This window comes from Lolium perenne, chromosome 7, assembly GCF_019359855.2.
Source record: "Lolium perenne isolate Kyuss_39 chromosome 7, Kyuss_2.0, whole genome shotgun sequence".
NCBI lineage: Eukaryota > Viridiplantae > Streptophyta > Magnoliopsida > Poales > Poaceae > Lolium > Lolium perenne.
In genome coordinates, this window is record NC_067250.2 from 75,137,614 (window position 1) to 75,162,357 (window position 24,744).

Genomic DNA, 24,744 nt, shown 5'->3' on the forward strand with positions numbered 1-24,744 from the left:
CCCCGCCGTTAACATGGTGGAGTGCACTTACCCTCGGAGGGTGCCAGCCAAGATTCTCGTTCAACATCAACATGGTAGGACCTGGACACCACTGTAAGGACGGAGACGAGGGCAGCTGCTCTCGTAGCAAGGACACAGAGGAAGCCGTTCCACGCGATCGGCTCCGTCACGATGGCAAGCGCTACATCACAGAGGGAGAAGTAAGGAATGTGAGATATCAGCGACCTCTCTCTGATCACCTCCTCAACAAGTATGTGAGTCAATATGACCAACGCCGACGACCCAACGACGATGGTGAAAGAGACCGTCTGGCTAGCGATGCCAGGAGACATCGTCGGCATGATCGCGATGAGGAGAAGTACGAGCGCCGTGCCAAGGAAAAGTCAAGGGAGCAAGACGACGAGGATAGGCACTGGGACTGTCCCTTCTTCAGACACTGCTGGGATTCAGGAATGAGCCGATTGCCTACCATCGGCAACTGCCCAGAATATAGACAGAAGAGGAAGGATGCAGCTAACGTGTCCGTGTTCAAACGTCTAGGGCCTCTCCCGCCTCGGTACAAGCACGCTGAGTCCCCTCGGGTGGAAGATCTCGAGGATTTGGAAGACGATGATGAAGAAGAAGAAGACAGGTACCACCGGCCAAGGTGGTGCCCTGATGGACTCAGCCGGTCCCAAAAGCGTAGGGTTCAGCGACTGCGTGGCTTGGAGGAAGCCGAAAGGTTATACCTGCACACGCTAAGGAAGGCGCGGCCTGATCTGGCCGCGAAAATTCAGCGAACCCTGGATGAAGAGGGTCGACCACAAAAAATGGAGTGGCGCCCCAAGCAAAGGAAAGCCGATGATGAAACATCGGCTGGCACAAACATGGTGTTCATCCTTCCGACGGAGTTTAGCGCTCCAGGATTAGACGAGGCACCCGTGGCACAACTTGACTGCGGCCCACGGCCGGTTATCTTTGAGAAGCCACGAGAAAGAAGCTACAGACATCTAAAGGGCCTGTACTTACGAGGTTATATCAATGGGCAGCCTGTCAACAAGATGCTGGTGGACACCGGAGCGGCAGTCAACATTATGACATACTCCATGCTACGTCGGTTGGGATGCTCTAGCTCGGATCTGATCAAGACCAACGTGACACTGAGCGATTTCAACGGCCAAGCGTCTGACGCACAAGGTGTTCTGAACGTGGATCTGACCGTAGGAAGGAAAACCATCCCTACAACGTTCTTTATTGTCGATAGCAAGAGCACCTATGCTGTCCTGCTGGGAAGAGATTGGATCCACGCCAACTGTTGCATTCCATCCACGATGCACCAATGCGTAATACAGTGGGATGGAGATGAGGTAGAGGTCGTCCATGCAGATGACTCAGCCGAGATTTCAACGGCTGGCATGAACGCTTGGGAGACAGCAGGGCAAGAGCCACTCTCAGGCATCAATTTGGACGACTGCGAGCGCATCGATGTGACAAAGGATGGGGTTAGGCTGGTCTTATCCACTGTCCTGACCGTATAGCAAGAACAAGCCTATGGACAAACGTGGCGAGGCCGATCCTTGGGATCGGCCCCAAAGATCTATGAAGGGACATTGCAAAACCTTCATTGAGCGCTTCGATCAACGTGGAGGCCGATTCCAGCAATCGGCCAAAATTATCCTCACCACACATTCTGCCTGTGTTCAACGTCGATCTAATGGGCAGCGGTTTTACGTCGAGATAAGCTAAAAAAATCAGCATTGGTCCTACTGGAGCCGACGTTCAAATACAGTGCCTTGGCTAACTACAGAGACGATATCCGCAGTTACCTGGCAGATTCGGCTCGGGGGGCACCTAGTCAGACGAACATGTGCAGATGAACATGTGTGCAGTGAAATATTGGGGGGCCGATAGAAAAATCGGCCAGTAAAAAAAAATTCTCATGGTATACAGCCGATGCACGGACATCGACTTTAGAGCTAAGGAACAAAGCCGATGCACAGCCATCGACTCTAGTACAATTACACAAGGTCTACCAGCTGCGTGTTCAAGACACGGATTTTGACCAGGCCGGTTTTCAGTTCAGCCTCAAGGCCAACCTCCAACCTTTTACTTATTAGGCCGTTGGTGTTTCGTCTGCAATATCGGCTTTCAAAGGAAGAAAAGGTGATCGGCTCCGGTGTATCTACCGTCGGCCTGGCTAAGTTGGCCACTTTCTCAGCTACGCTCGTAGGAATGACTAGGACCTCTGCATGGTGGCTGTCTCAATTGCCTGAGTTCAAGGCCCTTGGACTGAACTGTGTATCCTCGCCACTGTTCTCACCTTAACTGAGGCTCGGGGGGCAGCTGATTTGGTAGACACTCTGTTTTTGGGAGTCGATTGGAGTTGCATCGGCTGACCCTGCATCATAACCTTCTTCGAAAGTGGTGAGTTGTTGCAGAAGAAGACTACTAGAGCTGCGGAAAGGAGCCTGAAAGGGAAGCCGTCGTCATCTACAGGGTTTGGACCGTCCTGTTGCTGCAAGAAAATGAAGGAGACTGGATTCTCAAAACAGCCGATGAACAGCCATCGGCTATAGGATTGCGAAGTATTATGGTCAGATATCAAATTACAGTCTGAATTTGAAAAGTGCTTGACTGACGGTCTAATTGGTATCTGAGTCCGCTTCATGGGCGTCCTCGAGGCGAAAAGTCCGATACGTTGCTATCGGTCTTGGTGCGGCAAACGGAAGACTTGAAATTGGATTAATTGAGAGTCAAATTGGAAGAACAATTCTTATTGATTCAAAGGAGCGGCTTTACAAGAAAGAGCCGATGGCTCTCAAAAGGGGGATCCGATGCCTAGTGCACTGCTACTACTAGTCCTACACTAATTGGCCCCTGTTCTAGGGGTCGTCGCTGTCCTCATCGTCGCCATTGTAGCTGCCGTCGGCGCTGCTTCCAGGGAGTTCCTCGTCGCTGCTGCCCCAGCCCTCGGCCGGAGCCTCTTCTTCCTCGTCATCATCATCATCCTCGCTGTCCGCCCAAGCGCGGAAGCGCTTCGCCGGTGGATACCCAGCGGAGGAGGAGGAATCATCCTCCTCCTCTTCCTCTTCTTCCTCTGCTTCTTCTTCTTCCTCCTCCTCGTCGGAGGAGGTGGAGTTCGCCCAGGAATGGAGGTCGTCTTCGCTCTCGCTCTTCAGTTCCCCTTCGATGAGGAACTCGAGGTCGTCCTCCCCATCGGTCAGAGGTAAGTCACCATCTGACCCGACGAGTGCTTCGGGTGGGCCATCTGGCACGGGATCAAAGTTCCACTCCTGCTCGCTCGAAGAGGAAGATTGGAGAGAGAGGCCTGAGGAGATGGAGGAAGAGGAAGACATTGCTATAGGGAAAGAGGGTTTTTTAGGTGCCGATGGCCGGAGCAGAGCAAGGGGATGAAGTGGCGAACCGTTCGGCACGGTTAAATAAAGGGGATATAGTGGAAATTCAATGCCACAGCAGTTTTCGAGGAAGTGGTGCCCAATGAAAAAAAAAACTGCCAGGTCACGCGGAGAAGTTGAGAAGGCAGGGCATCATGATGATGGATACTGCGACGGTTCTGCCACGACATGACCCGACGAAGAAAAAGCAGAGTGATTTTAGAATTATCAATTCCAAAACCAGGGGGCATGTGTTATCACCAGAATTTGACCAAATCAGAGGTGGGCCGCGATCAAGATGGGCTTGAAGGATATACATGGAAGATATACGTGAATCGGCCTTATATGCAAAGTTTGGGCTAGTTTGCCCGTGTATCTGTAATATAGTAGGATACGTGTCGGTTAGTTAGAGTTTGGCTCGTGCACGGTTGGGATTATTCCCACGTTAGAAAGTCTACGGACTATAAATATGTATCTAGGGTTTATGAAATAAACAACAATCACGTTCACCACAAACCAATCCAGGCGCATCGCCAACTCCCTTGTCTCGAGGGTTTCTTCCGGGTAAGCATCATGCTGCCTAGATCGCATCTTGCGATCTAGGCAGTACAAGTTTATTCGCTGTTCATGCGTTGCTCGGACGGACGCGTTTTTGATGGCGAGCAACGTAGTTATCTTAGATGTGTTAGGGTTAGCATTGTTCATCGTATCATATGCTGTCGTCGTGCAACCCTGAGACATCTAGCCGCCCTTACACCTATCTTAGGTGTAGGGGCGGCACCCCGCTTGATCATTATTTAGTAGATCCGATCCGTTATGGTTGCTCCTTGTTCTTCAAGGATTAGTTTAATATCTGCATAGTTAGGCCTTACAAACGGATTGAAGGATCAAGTGGCGCGTAGGGTGTAGTTTGCTAGCCCTAGACAGGATGTTCCGGGGATCAACCTCGTGTTGGTTTTTAGGCCTTGTCTAGGGACGGTTTACGATCACCGTGCATGGCCGCCAGGCTCAATCACGAGTAGGATATTCCGATTATGCGGTGAAAACCCTAAATCGTAGTAGATCGTTTTAGCTTTATATTGATCAAGCAGGACCACCATATATTCGTACACCTCGTGCGAATCATGGGTGGATCGGCTCTTTGAGCCGATTCACAGGACAACCTGAGAGCCGATCGAGGCTCGTATTTAATGTTTACGTGTATGCCATGCAGGAAACTAAGCGAGGCATCTCCATCACCTTCCTGACCAGGTATAGGTCAGGTGGCACGCCCTTGCACCAGCATCGGACGTGCGTGCCGAGTCTTTGCGGGCCGTCGCTCGGAGGGACCAGGGCCAGCCGCAGTCCTGGGAGCCTCCCGGCTCTACTGTGTTGCCCGTCGCTGCTCGCCGGTGGGTTTCTAACCGCAACAATATCTTACTTATGTTATTATTATGTATTATCATATCTCATTGATGAATTACTATTTATCCACTACAACTTAAAAGAGAGAATAGTCAAATGAACCCATGAACCACGATCAACCTTTTATCATAAGAAAACACATTTATATTACTTTTATCTTGTTTTCTATTTTCTGCATTATTTTAATACGAAAATAAAAAAAAATTTACTTTCCTATTTGCATCTAAAACACCCAAAACAATTAACCCTTTTACTGTATTTACTTAGTTACTTTATTTTATCAAGTTTACTTGTTTTATTATTACTTGTGTTTTATTTACTTACGCAAAATCTTGTGCTTGACAACCACACTGTGGAGCTGGTGACACAAGGCTTTTATTTACTTTGCAGGATTGCTAGAAGAAGAGAGGGAGATAACGCTCTTTGCTTAGTTCTCGAAACTTCGATATAAACCCTCGAGTCATCCTTGTGGGGAAAATACTCAGGTGACACAACACTCTGGACTTGGAGTCCCGACGTCATCAAGACAATTTTCTGGTGTCATTGTCGGGGAACTAGCTGGAAGAGTTACATCACAGTGGTTGCTGCGTAAGAGGTATTTTCTGGCGTTGCCGTGAAGAATCATCTTACAACTACATCTCACCTAAGTTTGGGGAGGGAACAACCATGTGAGCTCTCTTATATCTTTTAGATTTTGGATCGTATTTTACTTGTCTTGTTTTTAGTCTTTGCTGGTTAGTTCTTTTTCATAAAAATTCAATACCACATAAAAATTAGTAGTAATTATCTTGTGAGAAGCATGGAGAGAAGAACACATTGGCCCTTTAGTGTGAAATTTTTTCCTCAAGATAACGATATTCCTATAGAGTCTTTTAAAATTGATCCATAAGTAGTAAAAGTCATTGATGAACATCGCTTTTACCGAAGACCAAATGATTGCCCTATAGAGCATTTAAAAAGATTTCGTGGAAAGTGCAAAATCCTTAACGTGAGAAATATGAATAGTAATATAATCAAGGTTATGCTTATATGGCAACAGGTGCCTATGTATGACGAGTAATATGTTTATGAGATATTAACATAGGATGGAGGTTGAAATAACAGCTTGGTTGGACAAAAAAAAACAGTTTCAAGGTGAAACCGCACCCATAAAAACACATGCATTCCTCCATACCATCGCTCGAGCTACATGCCTCCTCCATCACATCCCCGCCTCAGTCCCCGATTGCCGGTCTAGAGCGGGTACTTGCTCCGTAGCGAAGTACGGGATTTGTCCTAGTACACACTACTTCCAGTTATGTTTATCTTTTTAGCCTCTCGGGTCGCCTCGCGAAACATAGCCTCCTGGGTCACCTCGCCAGGGACTCAGGAGGCCCCACCGCCACCCCCTTAGCCCCCACCTAGCTACTGCATCACCCCGCCACCACCGGAGACGGCAGACGACGACAGCGAGGCATCTCTGCCCGTGCTTTCTCTACTGTAGCGATCTTTTCCGAGTCTCGGGCTACCTCGTCTCGCTCTCGTCCTGATAGATGTGATATGGAAATCCAATGATCTACCTACGTTATCTCTGGGCTTACACCCCAATCTACGTATGCGGGCCTAGGCAATAATAAGCCCCGCATTTCCTCGTCACCATCGGGTGCACCGTCCAGGAGTCCAACAAGATTACCATGGTGCAACTTGAGATCGGTACATTAGCATATGTGTTATCAAGGCTAGAGTATCTCAATTGCTCATGTCGAGTTCGAGAACTCTAAGTGATGGTGTGAATCTTTGATTGGCATAGGACAATACTTCACAACTTGTTGTGCGAATACAATTTCATTTGTGTGGCGATGTCCATGTCCAAACCGTGCACGTGATGATTTGGAGCCTAAGGATTTTTGTATGGGCAGCACTGGGCGTCGGGCGACCGATTTGGGGGGGGTGGAATCGGTCGCACGCGCATCGTCAGATGGTCCCCCAACCAACCCGCGCGACCGTCCGATGACCCCATTGAAAGAAAGGTACGAGTAGCTTTTCCCCAGGATGTCGCTTTCCAACATGGTGGGACCATGCAAAGCCTCTTTCTCATTTTTTCTCTCACCGAAGACCTGCTCCGTGGATAAAAATCAGGGATAACGACCAAAAAGATGTTGCGCTGCCATTATTTCTATACTTTCACAAGTCAAATACCGTGTATGCAACAGTGATACAAAACAACAAAAATAACGAAAAGGATCAACACAAATTCTTTGAATATGAACAACATAATTTCTGAAGTTTTACAACAAAAATTAGCAATTGTATCATCCCAATAAAATTACACAGCAAAAAATACCTAAGACGGTTGACACAAGATCCTTGGATATTTACAACATAATTTCTAAAAGTTTACAATAAAATAGCACTTATAGAAGAAAATTTTACAGCAAACATACCGGAAGATGGTTAACACAAAATTGTTGGATATTTACAACATAATTCCTGAAATTTTACAATAAAAATAGCACTTGTCGCATTGCTACAAAAATTCACAACCAAAAAGCCGAAGACGATTGACACAATATCATTGGATGTTTACAATATAATTGTCGATCTTTTAAAACAAAAAATAACAACAACAAATTTCAGCAAAAATACACCACAAATTGTAGAAAAAGAAATATGAAAAATCCAATATCACCGGTGGTACCCGACGATGTCGACCAACTGAAGCACCGCACCGCCGCCGCAGCAGCTCGTCGACCTCACACATCGTCATCGGCGACGCATCGCCGTCACGGATCACGCACATAGAGTGGTTGAGGATTGAGATCTCATGATGCGGTGGTGCCTGAAATGGTGCTTGGGACGGTCCATGCGAGTAGCGCGGGCAGAAGGAAGAGGTAGAGGAGTAGAGAAGGAGATCTGGGGCGGCGGTAGGGCGGCGGCCAGCGGGCTAGCTCCTGCCTCCTGGTGTGTGTCGCTGTTTACAGGAGGAAAAGCAAAACGAGTGGAGGGTGTCCATTGACGAGAAGATAAGATTAAGGTGGGGACCACAGCGAGACTGCGTGTAGGCCAGCGAAGCAAGCGAGCGCGGAAGGACGACCGATATTTTTGACGCGATCGGTGGGCTGATGATAAGCGTTTTCCTTTTTGTATCGCAACCGAGTTCTCGGAAAGTGGGGAAGCAACACGGGATAACTTTGTTTGTGGTGGTGCTCAGTATGAGTTCGATGTCTGGGGTCAAAATTCTAGATGTCTGGGGTCAAAATTATAGATCTAACCTTCATTGGTTATACATGGCAATGGGCTTTTAACTATTTCACTACTAGGAAAATATTTATAGGTAGGAACGTATTATGTGGCACACCTAAAAGTGCGTGCTCCATAAAATATTTCTGTGATGCATAGGTTAATATGCTCTACAAAAAATTTCAACTTCTCTGACACATCAAACAATGGTGCACTACATAATTCTTGCTTTCTATTGCCAGATGCACCACAAAAACTTTATAGGGTCCACGTGAGGTCCGGTACTACACATGGGTGAAGGCAATTCTATGGCGCATGTGGCGCACCAACATGCGCCATAGAAAGATGGACTTATGTGATGCACGTTGGCATATACGCCACAGAATTCCATGTGGGCCCAAACCTGACAGTAGCAGGCCACATTTCTGTGGCGCATATGTTAATATGCGCCACAAAAGTTTATCTTTCTTTGGTGCATGTGGGCATATGCGCCACAGAATGTGTAGGGTTTTTTTTGCTCTCCACGCAGCTCCACCCCCTCTCCCCCGTGGATCGCTTTCTTAGCTTTGTAAAATACAAAAAATAGATAGAAAATTCAAAAACAAAAAATCCTTCCAGGTGCCCATGTACGTATTATGTCATCTAGTACCACTGAGAATTAACAAACATGAATTTCTACTTTATTTTGCAAATTTGCGTTGTATATCGGTAGAACTGGATTTATGGTTGCATACGAGCTTAAAAAACGCACAATATATCAAAATGATCGGGAGAAAAAATTACATCCGAATTCACCGGGGTTTACCCAGTTAGCCAATTTTTAGAATCAGCAAATTCGAAAAGAGTAAAAAGTTATGACAAAGTCAAGATATTTTCCTACAAAAATAAGAAATTCGAAAAAAATCTGTGGCGCACCATATGCACATGCGCCACAGAATTCTTAGCCCGAAATTTGAATTTCGGCGGCGCCCTTCTCCTCCTCCTCCTCCTCTCCTCCACTTCTCCTCCTTCTCCTCCCTTCTTCTCCCTTCTCCTCCTTCTCCTCCTTCTTCTCCCTTCTTCTCCTCCCCCACACTGTCGATCTCCTCCTCATCCTCCGGCTTCCTCCTCCGGTGACCACCTCCTCCTTCTCCGGCGACCTCCTCCGACGACAACCACCACCTCCTCCTCCTCCTCCTCCTCCTATGGCAACCACCTCCTCCTCCTTCTCCTCCTCCTCCTCCACCCACCCACCACCACCACCTCCTCTGGTGACCACCACCACCTCCTCCTCCACCACCACTACCACCACTTCCTCCTCCACCACCACTACCACCACCTCCTCCTCCACCACCACTACCACCACCTCATCCTCCACCACCCACCCCACCTACCCAACCCAACCACCCAGCTTTGGCGACCTCCGGAAAAATAAAATAAAAAACTGGCAAAATTTCGGCGGCCCTAGATCTAGATCTAGATCTGGCCACCATTTTTTAAAATAAAAAAAATCTGTGACGCACCACTGCTTGGTGCGGCACATAAATTTTCTGTGGCGCATGCCTACCTGGTGCGCCACAGAAGTTTGAAGAAATTATCTGGCGCATGTAGATATGCGCCACAGAAATAAATATATGTCCGTGACTTCTGTGGCCCACGAAATATGCGCCACAGAAAGTAAAAACAACGTGCGCCACAGATGAGGATTTTCCTAGTAGTGTTTCCTTGTTGGTGACATTGTCTAGAGATTACTCGGAATTTCTCCTCGGTGAAGTCACATGATGTGACTTGATTGTTATATCAGCTGTGGTTGTTGTTGTGCATTGTTCCTTTTCTGCGGGCGTTGTTGTTGGAGAACCTCTTCCGCAGTCTAAGTGTTTCCAATGGTGGTAAATGTTTTTCTGCTATGAGTCGTTGATTGCTTTGGCAGGGCCTTGTTTGTTTTTTTCTTATTATGGTTGTGTGCACCCTTGCTGTCTTGACTAGTTTTTGATAATATGTTATTGCAGAGGCCATATGTAATTGGTATTTTGAACAGCTTCTAACTGTTGCATATCCCTATTATATGCTCTTTATACTTTTTTAATTTAGTTTTAGTAATCGGAAGAAATGTTGATTAAATGTTGTGTGATAAAATGTTGTGTGATCAAGGTTTCGATAGATGACATGGGCAATTTAGTTTAGCTTGGGCCATGGCAAACAAACTGAAATATTAGAGTTGTATACATAATTTACAGTCCTGATGTGTTCATTGCTTACTTCAATTTGTGGATTATTGAGAAGTTATTCTGAGACATGAGCTGCAGTGATCTCTCTATACTAAAAAAATTAAAAATCATATTTACACGGTTCAAAAAAAAATTGAAACAAATTCTGAACTTTGCCAATGATATGTCTCACGAGCATGCAAAATCGCAATGCAAAATTCCTTTTATTATGTGCTAGACAAAAATGACAATTTCTGATATTCTTGTTTATTTGAAAATGTGATAATTAGATCTACACTTTTATCATTTTTTCGTAGCCCAAATACACAGTACTTCCAATTGGTAGTTTTCATGTTTGTGGTTAAAACTTGAAAATATAAATTTTTGAAAAGAAAAAAAGGATCACCGGTGTCAATGTGCACCAAATCTCCACTCATATGGTATGAACTACTTTGCGAGTTCACTATCTGAATCTTGATGTGCTCAAGCTACCCATCTCCTGGAAATGATACAGCAGTAAATTTACAACTAGATAAACAAGCGCGCTTTGCCGCGTCGCCTATATGACGTTTTAAGAATTCTAGACATAATAGATAATCATGCTTCAATCTGATGTACTTTCCAAATACGAAACGTTAATGCAAATTCTAGCTGAGGCTTGCTGGCGTCGGTGTTGGATGATACATCTGCATCCAAGGGATGCACACGGTTTTTTTATTAGATTATTCACAACATCTTACAAAAGCAATACAAAAGATCAAACTCGAAGTCATCTCGATAAACTTACAGTGGGATCAAGGGGGTGACAATACACCAACACACACCATCCAAAAAACCAAATATCTTTCCAAGCCGCCCAATAGCAGATGAGAAGCACATCCACTCAAGCCAACTCCCAGCGCACGCCAACGCACACGCCACAGAAGCAGCTACCGCCGTCTTCCTCGACTCCATCTTCAAGGGGATCATCGCATTGACCTTGCCAGGCCTGCCATCGATGCCGCCACGGCACCAGATGACACCACCATCCTACGCGCATCCATCACACTGCGTCCGTCTTCGAGACACCACTGCACCATGCCGCGAAGACTCGACGACGCCGACACAGCAAAGAACACCGCTCCACCTTACCACCACCACCATCCGTTGTCTGCTCCAAAAACGATGCCCCCAACAGGTAGAATGGTGATGCACGCCGCCATCGTCCGATCCGGGAGACCCGGGCTAGGGTTTCCCCTGGAGCAGCCCAGGCGAGGAACGCAGACTGCAGAGACAATGCCTTCAACAAGGTAACGACGAACATGTGTCGCCATCATCCTCCATGACCGAAGTCGGGCTGGCTTTCACCGGCAGCTACGCCTCACCATCGGGAGCTAGACGACGGATCGCGAGATCCACCAAAGCTAGCCACACAACTAGCTGATCTCCTCCGGCGAAAGAGAAGACCACCACCGCCATGTCGGAGATCTGTGTGGGATCCCAAGATCCCCCACCCCAGATCCCAACGAGGTCGTCCACATCCGGAGAGGAGGTTGCCGCCGCCATGCCCGGGGCCGCCGCCTCGGCTCCCATGTGATCGGAGCAGCCCGTCACGCGGAGGAGAAGGCGCAGCAGACATGGCCGCCTCCAGGCCCCAAGGGCCAAGATCCAGCCACGCCACCACCGCCGCCGCCTCGCCTTCCGGCCGCCGACACCGCGCACCACCACCACCACAAAAGAAGATATGGAGCGCCGCCCCCACCTCCCAGGGTCGCGACCAGCTGCAACCCCCGCCACCCCCATGCCGCGCGGGCTTTGCCCGACGATACCTCCGGCGGCGGCGAGGGGAGGGAAGGGCCGGAGGGGGGCCGGAGGTCCGGTGAGGAGGGGCTCCCCGGAGTGGCGCGGCGCCGCCACCCGGGGGAGGGTTAGGTTGGGAGAAATTCCTCCCCGGAGTGTTGGATGATACAGTGAGGCGGGAAACAATGTTCCAGTTGACCAAAGCATTAGTTCCAAGATATTGTGCTAGTGTCTTTGAACCATGTATAAAACTGTGAGAAGAGAACCGGGGCTGGTCAGTGATCAAAGACTGTAGGAAGGTGATGATATCCATCATGGATACAGTGCTAGGTAAACTGATTTTTCAGTGTGGTCAGGGTCATACTATCTAGCAGATTCATAGCTTTGGGAGGCTTCAGGATTATGCAATGTCCCTCTCTAGTTCCAGCAGCTCACCAATTAGCATCTGCCTCTTTCGAGCTAAAGAACCACATGCGGGCTTTGATTTCGACGTCTATTAAGACCTTGCTGTTCTTGTGGTCTGAGCATAACGTTGTTTGTCTTTCTTTTTTCGTTGAGTTGCCAGAATCGAAGTAGGTAACCACAGCCTCCACATGGTTATCGAACAAGACTTGGTTGTATGTGTGACCTGATCTTTCTCCATTCGAAAATCTTATATGGATGGCTCGCTAAAGATAAGGATTTGTCTATTTCTCAATCAACTGAGATTTTCTTAAATCTTAGTCACATGAGAAAAACACAACCACAGTTCAAATAAAATGCAACCTGAAACAAGATGCATTTTTTTGCACTGTGCACTTCTTTTAGGTGACCAAGACATAACAAATTCTAAGACTATGAAAACCGTAGAGATAACTGTTAAAATTGTCAACAAAAAGGGAGGCACGTAACAAAATCTCTAATAGACAATAACAACACCACTGCCAAGAAGTTTCTTCGTACTGTCAAAAATATAAGGCTTCATTTGTAACTTTCTTCAGAAACAATACATAAAAACAAAGTCTGGCTTCATTTGTCACTTTCTTCAGAAACAGTACATGAAACAAAGTCTGAACTCCACACAGGTGCGCTAATCTACTTTCAGAGAGGAGACCAACAAGCACTGTGCTGTCTTTTACACTTATTAAGTTGTTTCAATCCTGAACAACTGTGGGGAAATTGTTTTCTGGATGACAGCTTGTTACCACAAGTGAAAAGGAGAAGTTGCGTAAACTGTTCTATCGTAAGTCTCTCAGAAAGCTACTTTTGTTTTTGGATTTTAGATACAACATAAGTGATAACTCGCAGGGGGATTTGTCTTCAGTATTACAGCTAAAAAGAATTTATATAAAAGGAAAAAAGACTCAGTACCACTGGAGAAAAAACTCAATACACAAAACTATACATTATTTTGACACCCGAAAAGGGAAATCAAGGATGACATGCATAGAAACACAGTGAGTGGATTGAATGTGAAAGCTAAGATTCTACTTACGATTGCGAAAAGAAAAGGAGGAAGTGCCTATAAACAGAAAGCTGTGCCGAACATGTGGTGCATCTTGGTGAAGAACTTGATCGGATGGTGGTGGTGCCCAGAGAGGTGTGCGCGAGGTGGCGACTCTGGCCTCTGCTTCTTCTTCCTCCTCAGCTGGAAGAATTGTTGCATTATCTCAGAGCACTCCGTGGAGAGTACACCACGCCTTACCACTATCTTCGGATGGAAAGGGTGGACAGGCCCAGCAGTTTGGTTCTGGTTTGCAGGATCCAACGTGCTTGTTTGCGCATCACCAGGGAAAAGCCTGTAGAAAAAGCACATCGGTTTCTTAAGTTTTCCTGTTCGTCTTTAATGAATGGAAGATAATAATATTTACAATCATACACGTAAGATGAAAGCCCTTGCCCATTATAGAAAGCAGATTAAGAAAGGAAAAGGCATAGTATCCCTGATAGAAAGGAAAAGGCATATTATCCCCTACCACATTCAGAAAAGTGCAGATTAAGCCTTCCTTTCATCACCCTGACCACGCTCGGGCTTTTAAATATATGGGGAATACAAGTTCCACTTGACCAATGAACTTCACTGTTCATAACTATTCAGTTTCACTTCCCGAGTTCCCATCAGGTTCCTATATCTTACAAATGCAATCAAGTTCCCAACATCTACAAGAAAACTGGGAATTTCCGAAAACTTTTAACTGTGGTAACTGGAAAGCTTTCGGAGGTATAACCATGGAGTGTGTGTGTGCTGGTGGTCGTGGGTGGGTGGGGGACCAGAGCCTCCCCTTGTAGGGTGAAAAAAGAGGAAACATATAAACCTAGCATCTGAACTACACCACCATCTCGAGAATTTAATTAGCGAGATGAATAGTAATAAAAATGTTTTATTTGAAAAGTATGGTGGTATAGAGAAATGATCAAATATGATATATACTTCCCATACCTAACCCAGCTTCCATCAGCTCCAAGAAGCTTGTTCGGGGCACCCCATACCACAGTGTCAACTCTTGCTTGAAGAATAGCACCAGCACACATGGCACAAGGTTCCAACGTCACATAAAGTGTTGTATCCTGCATTAATTTGATGTGGAAAGGATGATATATATAAGAATGAGTAAGAATTAATTAAAATGTGAGGATTTGGCATACATAATTTTAATGAAAATATGTTTGTGTACAGAAATCTCAAAAAATAAAGATAGCAAGCACATTGCTTGCGAAAACTGGAAGGCAATTATCTTGCTGAATTTCAAAAAATAACATCATTTATTTAATTTATGTCCAATTCCAAAATATCAAGTTTGAGATGATTTTTCAGCAGATAGATATAAATCATAATAATTCATGAAATATACTATCTAAAAGGAAATGACTTAATAAGAGCGGAAACCACAAACATAGCTCAAGCTACATGTAGCTCGTTTTTTCGAAAAATTCAAAAATGATATTTTAAAGTTTCAAAAAAAACTGAAAACAAATCTAGTTGTAGACAATCTTGTGTTCTACCAACGTGCAAAATTGCAACTCGAAATACCTTATATTCGAGGCTGTGCAAAAATGACAAATTCTGATATCTATAATAGTGAACAGTACAATCTCTTACAATCTCAAAATCTGTCAGATTTTGTCATTTTGTGCTTCCTAGAATATATGGTATCTCAGGTTCAAATTTTACACAGTGATAGAACTTAACATTGCCTACATCTAGAATTTTTTTTAGATTTTTTTGAAACTTTAGAGTGCCATTTTTGAAATTTTCAAAAAAACGAGCTATGTGTAGCTCATCCTACAAAAGTCCACTCTTAATAAGAGGGCAATGGTTATCTTCCAATTATTTGACAGGATTGAATAAGAAAAACAGAAAGCTATTGGGTGTGAAATAGTACCGCCAGGCGCCACGTTTTAAGTTTGCTAGAAGCTTCTCTTATACAAACAATTTCAGCGTGTGCAGTTGAATCCCTGAGATCTTCAACTCTGAAAACAAAAAGAGACAGAATAATAAGCAAAGTGGATATTTCATTAGTAGTTTTTACTAACACTTGGCTACATCATATATGCTACTGCTTACAGATTGCAACCACGAGCAATAATTTCTCCATTATGCACTAGCACAGCTCCAACTGGCACCTCCCATATATCTGCAGCCCTCTGAGCTTCAAGTAAAGCCTCCCTCATGAATAATTCATCAGTCTTTCTCTGTTTAGCATCATGCTGATATGCTTCCTCCCAATCCTCAAACGTCTCCTTCAATACCTGTTTATTCCTCTGAATCTTTCTCCTGCTCAGCTCAGGATCTTTTACTTCTGTTCTGATGATTTCAGGGGCCTTGCGCACAAAAATCTTCTCCTCCAGTCTAGTGGAACCACCAGTAGGCAATTCCGTTGATTCAAACGAAGCAGATGAGGTATGCTCATGTGGTATCATTGTCTGGGTCTGAGGGACATGGTAAGGTGTTATAGCGACTGAAGGTCCATATCTCCAGCTATCTGAACCGTCATTGTGACAAGCTTCCTCGGGTTTAGCGGTCATAGAAGAGTTGCCGGCTGAAACTCCTTTTCCAGCATCAATTTCAGCAGAACCCTGAGTTGTGATCCTGGACGAGCTTGCCACTTCATCTCCAAGTGTCTGTCCTATTGTGTCATCTACCGAAGTTGATATGCTATCCTTGTGTCCCATGGTATTTCCTCTGGGTGATGCACCTACTTCAGACTGTTTTGCCCTCTCCCCTGATATCTGAATATCACCCTTGGAAATTCTGGGTACAAAGTCTCCTTTGGATATACCTACTTCAGATACATTGCCAGAGGTTGATATTTGCAAAGCTTGTGTACCTGTAGGCATGCTTTCCTCCTTTAGTGTTGATGCTACTATGGATTCTGATTCTGTGGTGTGCGACTTCACCAACTGATTATCGTTTGGTTTGATACTCCAATTTCTCTTTTGAATGCTGTCATTATCATGCCCCTGAGTTGACAGCCAACCCTCCGTGCTCTGAGAATTACTGGATGAACTTTTCTTAAATGATTTGTTGCTAGAGTCGTGAGACTCACCACGCTGAACCCAACCAAGGCGGACTATGTCCGCAACATAGGCCCAAAGTGACTTGTGAACTTTTTTAGCAATAGCAGTTTCATTTTTGGGTGTCTGAGAGGCTGAGTTTGCACCTCCATCAGCTGAGGATCCTTCCTCCTTATCTGCCGTCTTAAAGGTCTCTTGGGAAGTAGCACTTTGAACATCCCAAATCTCATCTGATGGCCCCTTCATTCTGGACCTGGATGAAGATCTCGTTGTACCTTCCATTATGGACTTCTCGTTTTTCTTTGTTAAAGTAGTATCTGCATCTGAGGCATCTCTTTGGAGCTCACCAACAAATTGCCCTACATGAAATGTAGATGATTTCTCTAATCGAGCAGCTGATTCTAACATGCTTTCGTTGACAGACTTTCTGGTAGATGAACCACCTGGTAAACTCTGTATTGCAGTCGGTTCAGTCCTTCCTACTATTGTTCCTCTTTCCTCCATATCCACATTGATGTCGGATGCCTTGCCGCTGTTCTCGATCCCCAAACCAGTAATATCTTTGTCATCAGAGATTCTGCTGCTGCCTGTCTGCTGCGAGTTCAAAGCTGTGTTATGGTTCACGAATCTCCCGGTTTCTTCTACTCTTGTGAGTATTCCTCTAGAGTCTTGAGAGGATTCAGAAAATGTGGTCCTTACTTGATCGCTTCTTTCACTAGAGCCTTGTGTAATTTGCAGATCACTATTTTCACGGCTATCCATAGCATCCACAAGATTGACAGCTGAAATCTTTTGAGCTTGATTGTCACTTCGGTTATGAGAACTGCTAACAACTACAGTGTCACTAGCGTGGATCTTGGTAACATCAGTTTGTTCCTTCATGCCACTAGCAGTATATACAGATGAGGACGGATGAAATCGATCATTTGTTCTTGTTTCAATGTGGCTTTCTGAAGTACTTGTTGCAGTATTGTTTGTACGAGCCTTAGTAAGTTCCACTTGTTCTTGCATCTCTTTTGTGCTACCAGTAACTGAAACCGAATGAACTTGACCATACACTCCAGTGTCCTGACTACTCTGTGAACCCCTAACAATCGTCCTATCACTAGCAAGGACCTTGTTTTGATGGATTTGTTCTTGCTGGACCCTTGCCCGGTCAATCAGACTCGTGTTAGAAATAGAATTTACATCCGATCTAGTTTCAGAATGATTGTGTGAGCTCCTCGACATAGAAATATCACTAGCACGAACTGTAGAAACATCAGCATGTGTAGCATTCTGCACATCTATGTCTGTTTCATGCATCACCTGCTGGTTTACATACCTCTTCTTGTCTCTTATGATATGAGTTATATTCTCTATGGAAGTAGATCTGTCATCGATGTCCATCTGGTTAACTTCCTCGTAATTTCTCTGTGAGTGAGAGGCCCTGTTCACATTGTGACTACTATCCATCTTTATATCCGTGAGCTTTTCTGAGTTTTTCCTCGAGTCAGTGAGTGCAACCATCTGATGATCCACCTCGACCTCATCATGCCGATCAATTTGTCTTCTACTGTCAGTAGCAACATTTACAGAACTTTGAAGGGAAGATGACTTATTATCAATGTAGTTTCTTCTATCTTCCTGGTAATTACTCAGTGTTGCTGAATCCAGTTCAGTATTGTTACGTCTGACTTCAGATGTCTCCATTATCCTCTGTGAGCTCTTGTTTGATTCTTCCCTTCGTGCTGCTACTTGCTGATCTAAATCTCTACGGTGCTTCAAAATGGAAGAGTTCTTTGAACTGGAAATCAAGCTTGTATCATCCTCAGTTATAACCTTGACATCTTGTGTTCCCATCCTAGAATCTCTTGCTCTGACAACCTGTGCTTCATCATAATCGTACTCACGTTTATCATCATTTGATAAACCAACAAACGAAGAATAACGTCGGTCCCTCTCTTCCGATGTCTGTGCAGTTCGTCGGTCTACATTATCATCCCACCGCACCCTCGAGGATGAATTCTCCCTTGCAAGTCTTTCATCAACAGTGTTCCTTGAACTCGACGCCCTCTGTGAGTCATCCTTATGAAATGCAGAAGCAGAACTCCGAGACCTATCACGCGAGTAGTGCTTACGCTCAGCAATATCTCGATCATCGTTATGATACTCGCTATCACGCCAACGGCGTGATCCTGAGGGTGAAACATCCTCCTCCCTATACTTCTTTCCCCCTGGGTTCGTGACAACAAATCTTTCATCATCATTTCTATGGCGCCTCCCATCTCTTCTCAAATGATCCTCATTGTCGATTTCAAAATCCATCCTCTCTGTTCTGCGACCAAATTTTCGATCATCCTCAGTGTACCTGTCAGCTCTCACTCTTCCAGAGTCAAACACATCCTCATAATCAGAATCCCTTTTTCCTCTTCTCCGGTCATATTTCATGTCATCCTCACTGTATCTTGTAGCATCAAACACATCCTCATAATCAGAATCCCTTTTTCCTCTTCTGCGATCATATTTCCTGTCATCCTCACTGTATCTTCTAGCACCAACTTTCCTTGCATCATCAAATTCAAACTCCCTCCTATCTCTCTCTTCTGTCACCTCCCTTCTTCGCCTCGTATCCTCATCGTCGAGGTAGCCCCTCTGCTCCAACCTCCTCCGAGCAGATTGGAGACTAGCACGAGTCCCGTTCACGTCCCTAATTTCTCTCCGACGGCCACTGTACTCACCTTCATGATAGCAATCATTCTCCACAGCCTTCCTCCCATGACAATCTCTACATCTAGCATCGTCATCTTCTTCTTTCCATCTTCTTCTCATACGCGACTTCCGTTGCAGCTCCCACTGAGCATGGCTGCATTGATCCTCATCCTCTTCCTCTTGGTCATCCCAGTCATCATGGCATTCCATCGAGTAGCTTGTGTGCGGCCACTGACCACCATCGTACTCCCACACCTCCTGCCGGACGGCCCTCCCCAGCAACCTCAGCGTACCCCGATTTCCACAGCTATTCTCAAGACCAAACCTGCCACTGCCAGAGTTGCCACAGCCGCATCCCGGCGCGTTCGATCGCCGGCAAACCGCTCCAAGATCCGACCTTGTAGTGCCCTGCACGCAGCATCGTTGCGCGGCCGCCTCCAATCGCCAAGGAACGTGCTGGAGAGACGATCTTGTACCACCGCATCCACCTCTGCTGCTGCTGCAGCAGCGAGCTGCCACACGCCGGTGGCAGCAGTGAGGCGGATGCGGCGGGGGCGGGGGCCGGAGCCGCGCGGAGAGGAGGAGGAGGTGGGTGGAGTGGCGGAGGAGGTACCCGTCGAGCAGAAAGCGGGGATTAAGGTGAGGGTTCGGCGGGGCGAGCTCCCGCTGACCGGCGTCGCCGTCCGAGTACTGCTGGCAGTGGTGCGAGGTGGTGTAAGCGGAGGAGTGGGCGTGATAGGACGGCTTCCCGGCCCTGAGGGCGAAGGCGGCCGCGGAGTAGGAGCTGTACATGGCGACGCGCGGCGGCCCGGTGCGCCGCCGGCCGCGGAAGAAGGAGCGAGACTGTGGGTGGGAGAGAGTGGTGGAGGTGGTGAACTTTTGGGTCCGGGACTGGATCGCCTGTGACGTGGCGTCGTGTGTTGTTGCCTGTTGGACCGTTTACAGGACTGCGAAACTTTGGATCAGATTCAGCCGCTGCATGTTTCTGTGCCGTGCGATGGGGAATTGACGGCTCAGATCGAGTCCTACTGGTATAGTACAGCGACCGTGCTGGATCGCACTTGATTGAAGGAATCCATCACGCGGGCTCGGATTGCGTGTACGTGACTGTTGTGCTGTCTGGGGAAAGGGGTTGCTGCAAGTCATGGGCGACGCGACGACAAGATCAGAGATGTGGATGTCACGTGGGGTTATCATGACCACATGGCGTCAGGTCTTGCTTGCTCCGCTGAAGTTTTTCTCTCACAAAGAGTACAAACTACTCCATCAATGTTTAGCTTTAAATTTATCTCTAAAAGAGTGTATTTGATAAGGGCTAGGCGAATTTGACCAAGTTTGTGGATGGAAGAGGTGGAAAAGAAAGAAGAACACAAAATTCAAATCACAAACACACACACACACCAACCCAATACAAACCAATTCACTCCCTTGGTTGGTTAGACTAAGCCAGTAGAATCAACTCTAGAAAAGACCCTTAGGTAGAATCCAAGAGGTGAGAGATTGGATGAAGAGATCCACCCTAAAACTTGGGAGAGCGGTTGCCCTAGAATCATCCATGAAGAGAGTAAGATTCCACCAGAGTACCTTGGATACAAAGAACAATAGTCCTAGGGAGACAAAGCTCAAGTTTATTCTAAAATCATTGTCTAACCCTAATCTAGGTGGGGGATGAGATACATATAGCCCAGATTCGGAGCAGGGGTAACTTAGTCATTTGCACGGAATAAACATAGCCATAGGATGGAAATAGACGGCCCAGATGAAGTTGACTTGGGAAGGGTTGGCGGTGCCGGTGGGGCCGGCAGTGCCGAGGAAGTTTGGCCCGCAGTGCTGGGGTGTGTCCAACGGTAGTGCCAGGGTGCTCCCACCGGCAGTGCCGGCCTGGTGATGTGGCTGGCGGCTGGAGTCCTTCTCCTCGGTCTTCCTTTCTTGTTCTTGAGCAACGCTGCTTCTTCCCCTTCGAATCCTTGACGAGATTGGTACCTAATGACACATAGTATAACGGTATGAGGTAGCAATCCGTCCAAGGTTATGTCGAGTTCGAGTGTAGAGAGGAGTGATTTCACCTCATCAAGTGTAGCTTTCACTCGGGCTCGAGTCATTGGTTCACTTGGGGGATAAGTTGTCCATGATGTAGTGTCGTCCTTGAGCGGGGCTGTATCATCTCCCCCGCTTGGGAAAGAGTCGTCCTCGACTCTTGTTCCTCCTCATCTCCATAATGGGATGAGATGTCTGAGGTGTTGGATATCTTGCTTACCAAGTACTTTGAATTTTGTTTGTCGATGATGTCGTTGTTGATCCTTATAGCTTGGTGAAGGACATGTTCGTGTATGGGTGCCCTTGTATCCTTATGGATTTTCTTCGTGGTGCGGGCGTGCTTGTTGAAGTCTGATACGTCTCCAACGTATCTATAATTTCTTATGTTCCATGCTAGTTTTATGACAATACCTACATGTTTTATTCACACTTTATAATGTTTTTATGCATTTTCTGGGACTAACCTATTAACAAGATGCCACAGTGGCGCTCCTATTTTCTCATTGCTTTTTGATTTCAGAAAAGTTGGTTTACAAATATTCTCGGAATTGGACGAAACAAAAGCCCATGGCCCTATTTTCCATGGAGTGTTCCAGAAGACCGAAGAAGAGTCGAGGAAGGCCAGCAGGGGGCCCACCCCATAGGGCGGCGCGGGGGGCCCCACTGTCGCGCCAAGGTGTGAAGGAGGGAGCCCCCTGGCTCCCCCGACGCTGCCCCTTCGCCTATTTATTCCTTCGTCTCCGAAAACCCTAGTACCGAGAGCCAAAATACCAGAACAGTTCCAGAGACGCCGCCGCCGTCAACCCTAACTCGGGGGGTTCAGAAGATCTCCTCCGGCACCCTGCCGGAGAGGGGAATCATCACCGGAGGGCTCTACATCACCATGCCCGCCTCCGGACTGATGCGTGAGTAGTTCATCCTTGGACTATGGGTCCATAGCAGTAGCTAGATGGTTGTCTTCTCCTATTATGCCATCATGTTTAGATCTTGTGAGCTGCCTATCATGATCAAGATCATCTATTTGTAATGCTACATGTTGTGTTTGTTGGGATCCGATGAATATGGAATACTATGTCAAGTTGATTATAGATCTATCTTATATGTGTTGTTTATGATCTTGCATGCTCTCCGTTGCTAGTAGAGGCTCTGGCCAAGTTGATACTTGTAACTCCAAGAGGGGGTATTTATGCTAGATAGTGCTTTCATGCCTCCATTGAATCTGGGGGAGTGACAGCAACCCCTAAGGTTGTGGATGTGTTGTTGCCACTAGGGATAAAATATCAATGCTTTGTCTAAGGTATTTGTATTGTTTACATTACGCACAGTACTTAATGCAATTGTCTGTTGCTTGCAACTTAATACTGGAAGGGGTGCGGATGCTAACCCGAAGGTGGACTTTTTAGGCATAGATGCATGCTGGATGGCGGTCTATGTTCTTTGTCGTAATGCCCTAAGTAAATCTCATAGTAGTCATCATGATATGTATGTGCATTGTTATGCCCTCTCTATTTGTCAATTGCCCAACTGTAATTTGTTTACCCAACATGTTATTTATCTTATTGGAGAGACACCACTAGTGAACTGTGGACCCCGGTCCATTCTTTTACATCTAAAATACAACCTACTGCAATCATTGTTATATTTTGTTTTCTGCAAGCAAACATCATTTTCCACACCATACGTTTAATCCTTTGTTTTCAGCAAGCCGGTGAGATTGACAACCTCACTGTTAAGTTGGGGCAAAGTAGTTTGATTGTGCTGTGCAGGTTCCACGTTGGCACCGGAATCCCTGGTGTTGCGCCGCACTACACTCCTTTACCAACAACCTTCACGTGATCTTCATCTCCTACTGGTTCGATAACCTTGGTTTCTTACTGAGAGAAAACTCGCTGTTGTACTCATCATACCTTCCTCTTGGGGTTCCCAACGGACGTGTGCTTTACCATCACAAGCAGCTACTTTTTTGGCGCCGTTGCCGGGGAGATCAAGACACGCTGCAAGGGGAGTCTCTCACACCCAATCTCTTTACTTTGTTTATTGTCTTGCTTTATTTTATTTTCTATCTTGTTTGCTTTCTTTATATCAAAAACACAAAAAAATTAGGTACTTGTTTTACTTTATTTAATTCGGTTTTGCTTTATTTATTTTTATTATTGCTAAAATGAGTACTCCTGAGAACACTAAGTTGTGTGACTTCACTGGCACAAATAATAATGATTTCATATGCACTCCTATTGCTCCACCTGCTTCTACAGCAGAATTTTATGAAATTAAACATGCTTTACTAAATCTTGTTATGAGAGAGCAATTTTCTGGTGTTAGTACTGATGATGCTGCTGCCCATTTTAATAATTTTGTTAAACTTTGTGAAATGCAAAAGTATAAGGATATAGATGGGGATATTATAAAACTGAAATTGTTTCCTTTCTTCTTGAGAGGAAGAGCTAAAGATTGGTTGTTATCTTTGACTAAAAATAGTATTAGTTCATGGACTAAATGTAAAGATGCTTTCATTGGAAAATATTATCCTCCTGCTAAAATTATATCTTTGATAAGTAGCATTATGAATTTTAAGCAATTGGATAATGAACATGTTGCCCAAGCATGGGAGAGAATGAAATCTTTGGTAAAGAATTGCCCTACCCATGGACTAACTACTTGGATGATCATCCAAACCTTTTATGCAGGATTAAATTTTTCTTCAAGGAACCTATTGGATTCAGCTGCTGGAGGTACTTTTATGTCCATCACTTTGGGTGCTTCAACAAAGCTCCTTGATGATATGATGATCAACTACTCTGAATGGCACACTGAAAGGACTCCTCAAGGTAAGAAGGTAAATTCTGTTGAAGAAACCTCTTCCTTGAGTGATAAGATTGATGTTATTATGTCTATGCTTGTTAATGGTAAATCTCATGTTGATCCTAAGAATGTTCCTTTAGCTTCATTGGTTGCTCAAGAAGAGCATGTTGATGTGAACTTCATTAAAAATAATAATTTCAACAACAATGCTTATAGGAATAATTTTGGTAACAACAACTATAGGTCATATCCTTCTAATAGTGGTAATTCTTACAACAATAGTAGGAGTGTACCCTCTGATCTTTAAGTAATGCTTAAAGAATTTATTAGTACACAAATTGCTTTTAACAAATTTGTTGAGGAAAAGTTTGGTAAAATTGATGTTCTTGCTTCTAAGGTTGATAGTCTTGCTCTTGATGTTGATCTTTTAAAACTGAAAGTTATGCCTAATGAAGTTAAAAATACTAAGTCATTTGCTACAGCAAATGCTATCCAAGTTCGATTAATGACAATATTAGATTGATGGCTGAATTGCATGCTAGGTGGGAAAGAAAAAAAAAACTTGCTAAAGAGAATAATATAGCTAGAGATTGGACTATTACCACCACTAGTAATGTTGATGCTTCACATGTTGCTAAACCTCCTACTATCAATGGTAAAATAATTGGTGTTGGCAATGTTTCTACTTCTACTACAAAGCGTGCAAAATTGCCTAAAACTGTTGAAATTATTTGTGATAAAAGTGCTGAAATTTTTTA

General features: G+C 45.3%; 1 protein-coding gene across 1 annotated transcript; it reads right to left on the reverse strand.

The window, feature by feature from the left end:
* Positions 1-13,218: 13,218 nt before the first annotated feature.
* LOC127317026 (uncharacterized) lies at positions 13,219-20,062 on the reverse strand. The gene is made up of 4 exons (XM_051347547.2): positions 15,507-20,062; positions 15,325-15,412; positions 14,382-14,509; positions 13,219-13,740 (listed from the first exon to the last, which is right to left on the reverse strand). The coding sequence occupies exons 1-4, from the start codon at positions 19,937-19,939 to the stop codon at positions 13,464-13,466; spliced, it is 4,926 nt and encodes a 1,641-aa protein (XP_051203507.1). The 5' UTR covers positions 19,940-20,062; the 3' UTR covers positions 13,219-13,463.
* Between the last annotated feature and the right edge of the window lie 4,682 nt (positions 20,063-24,744).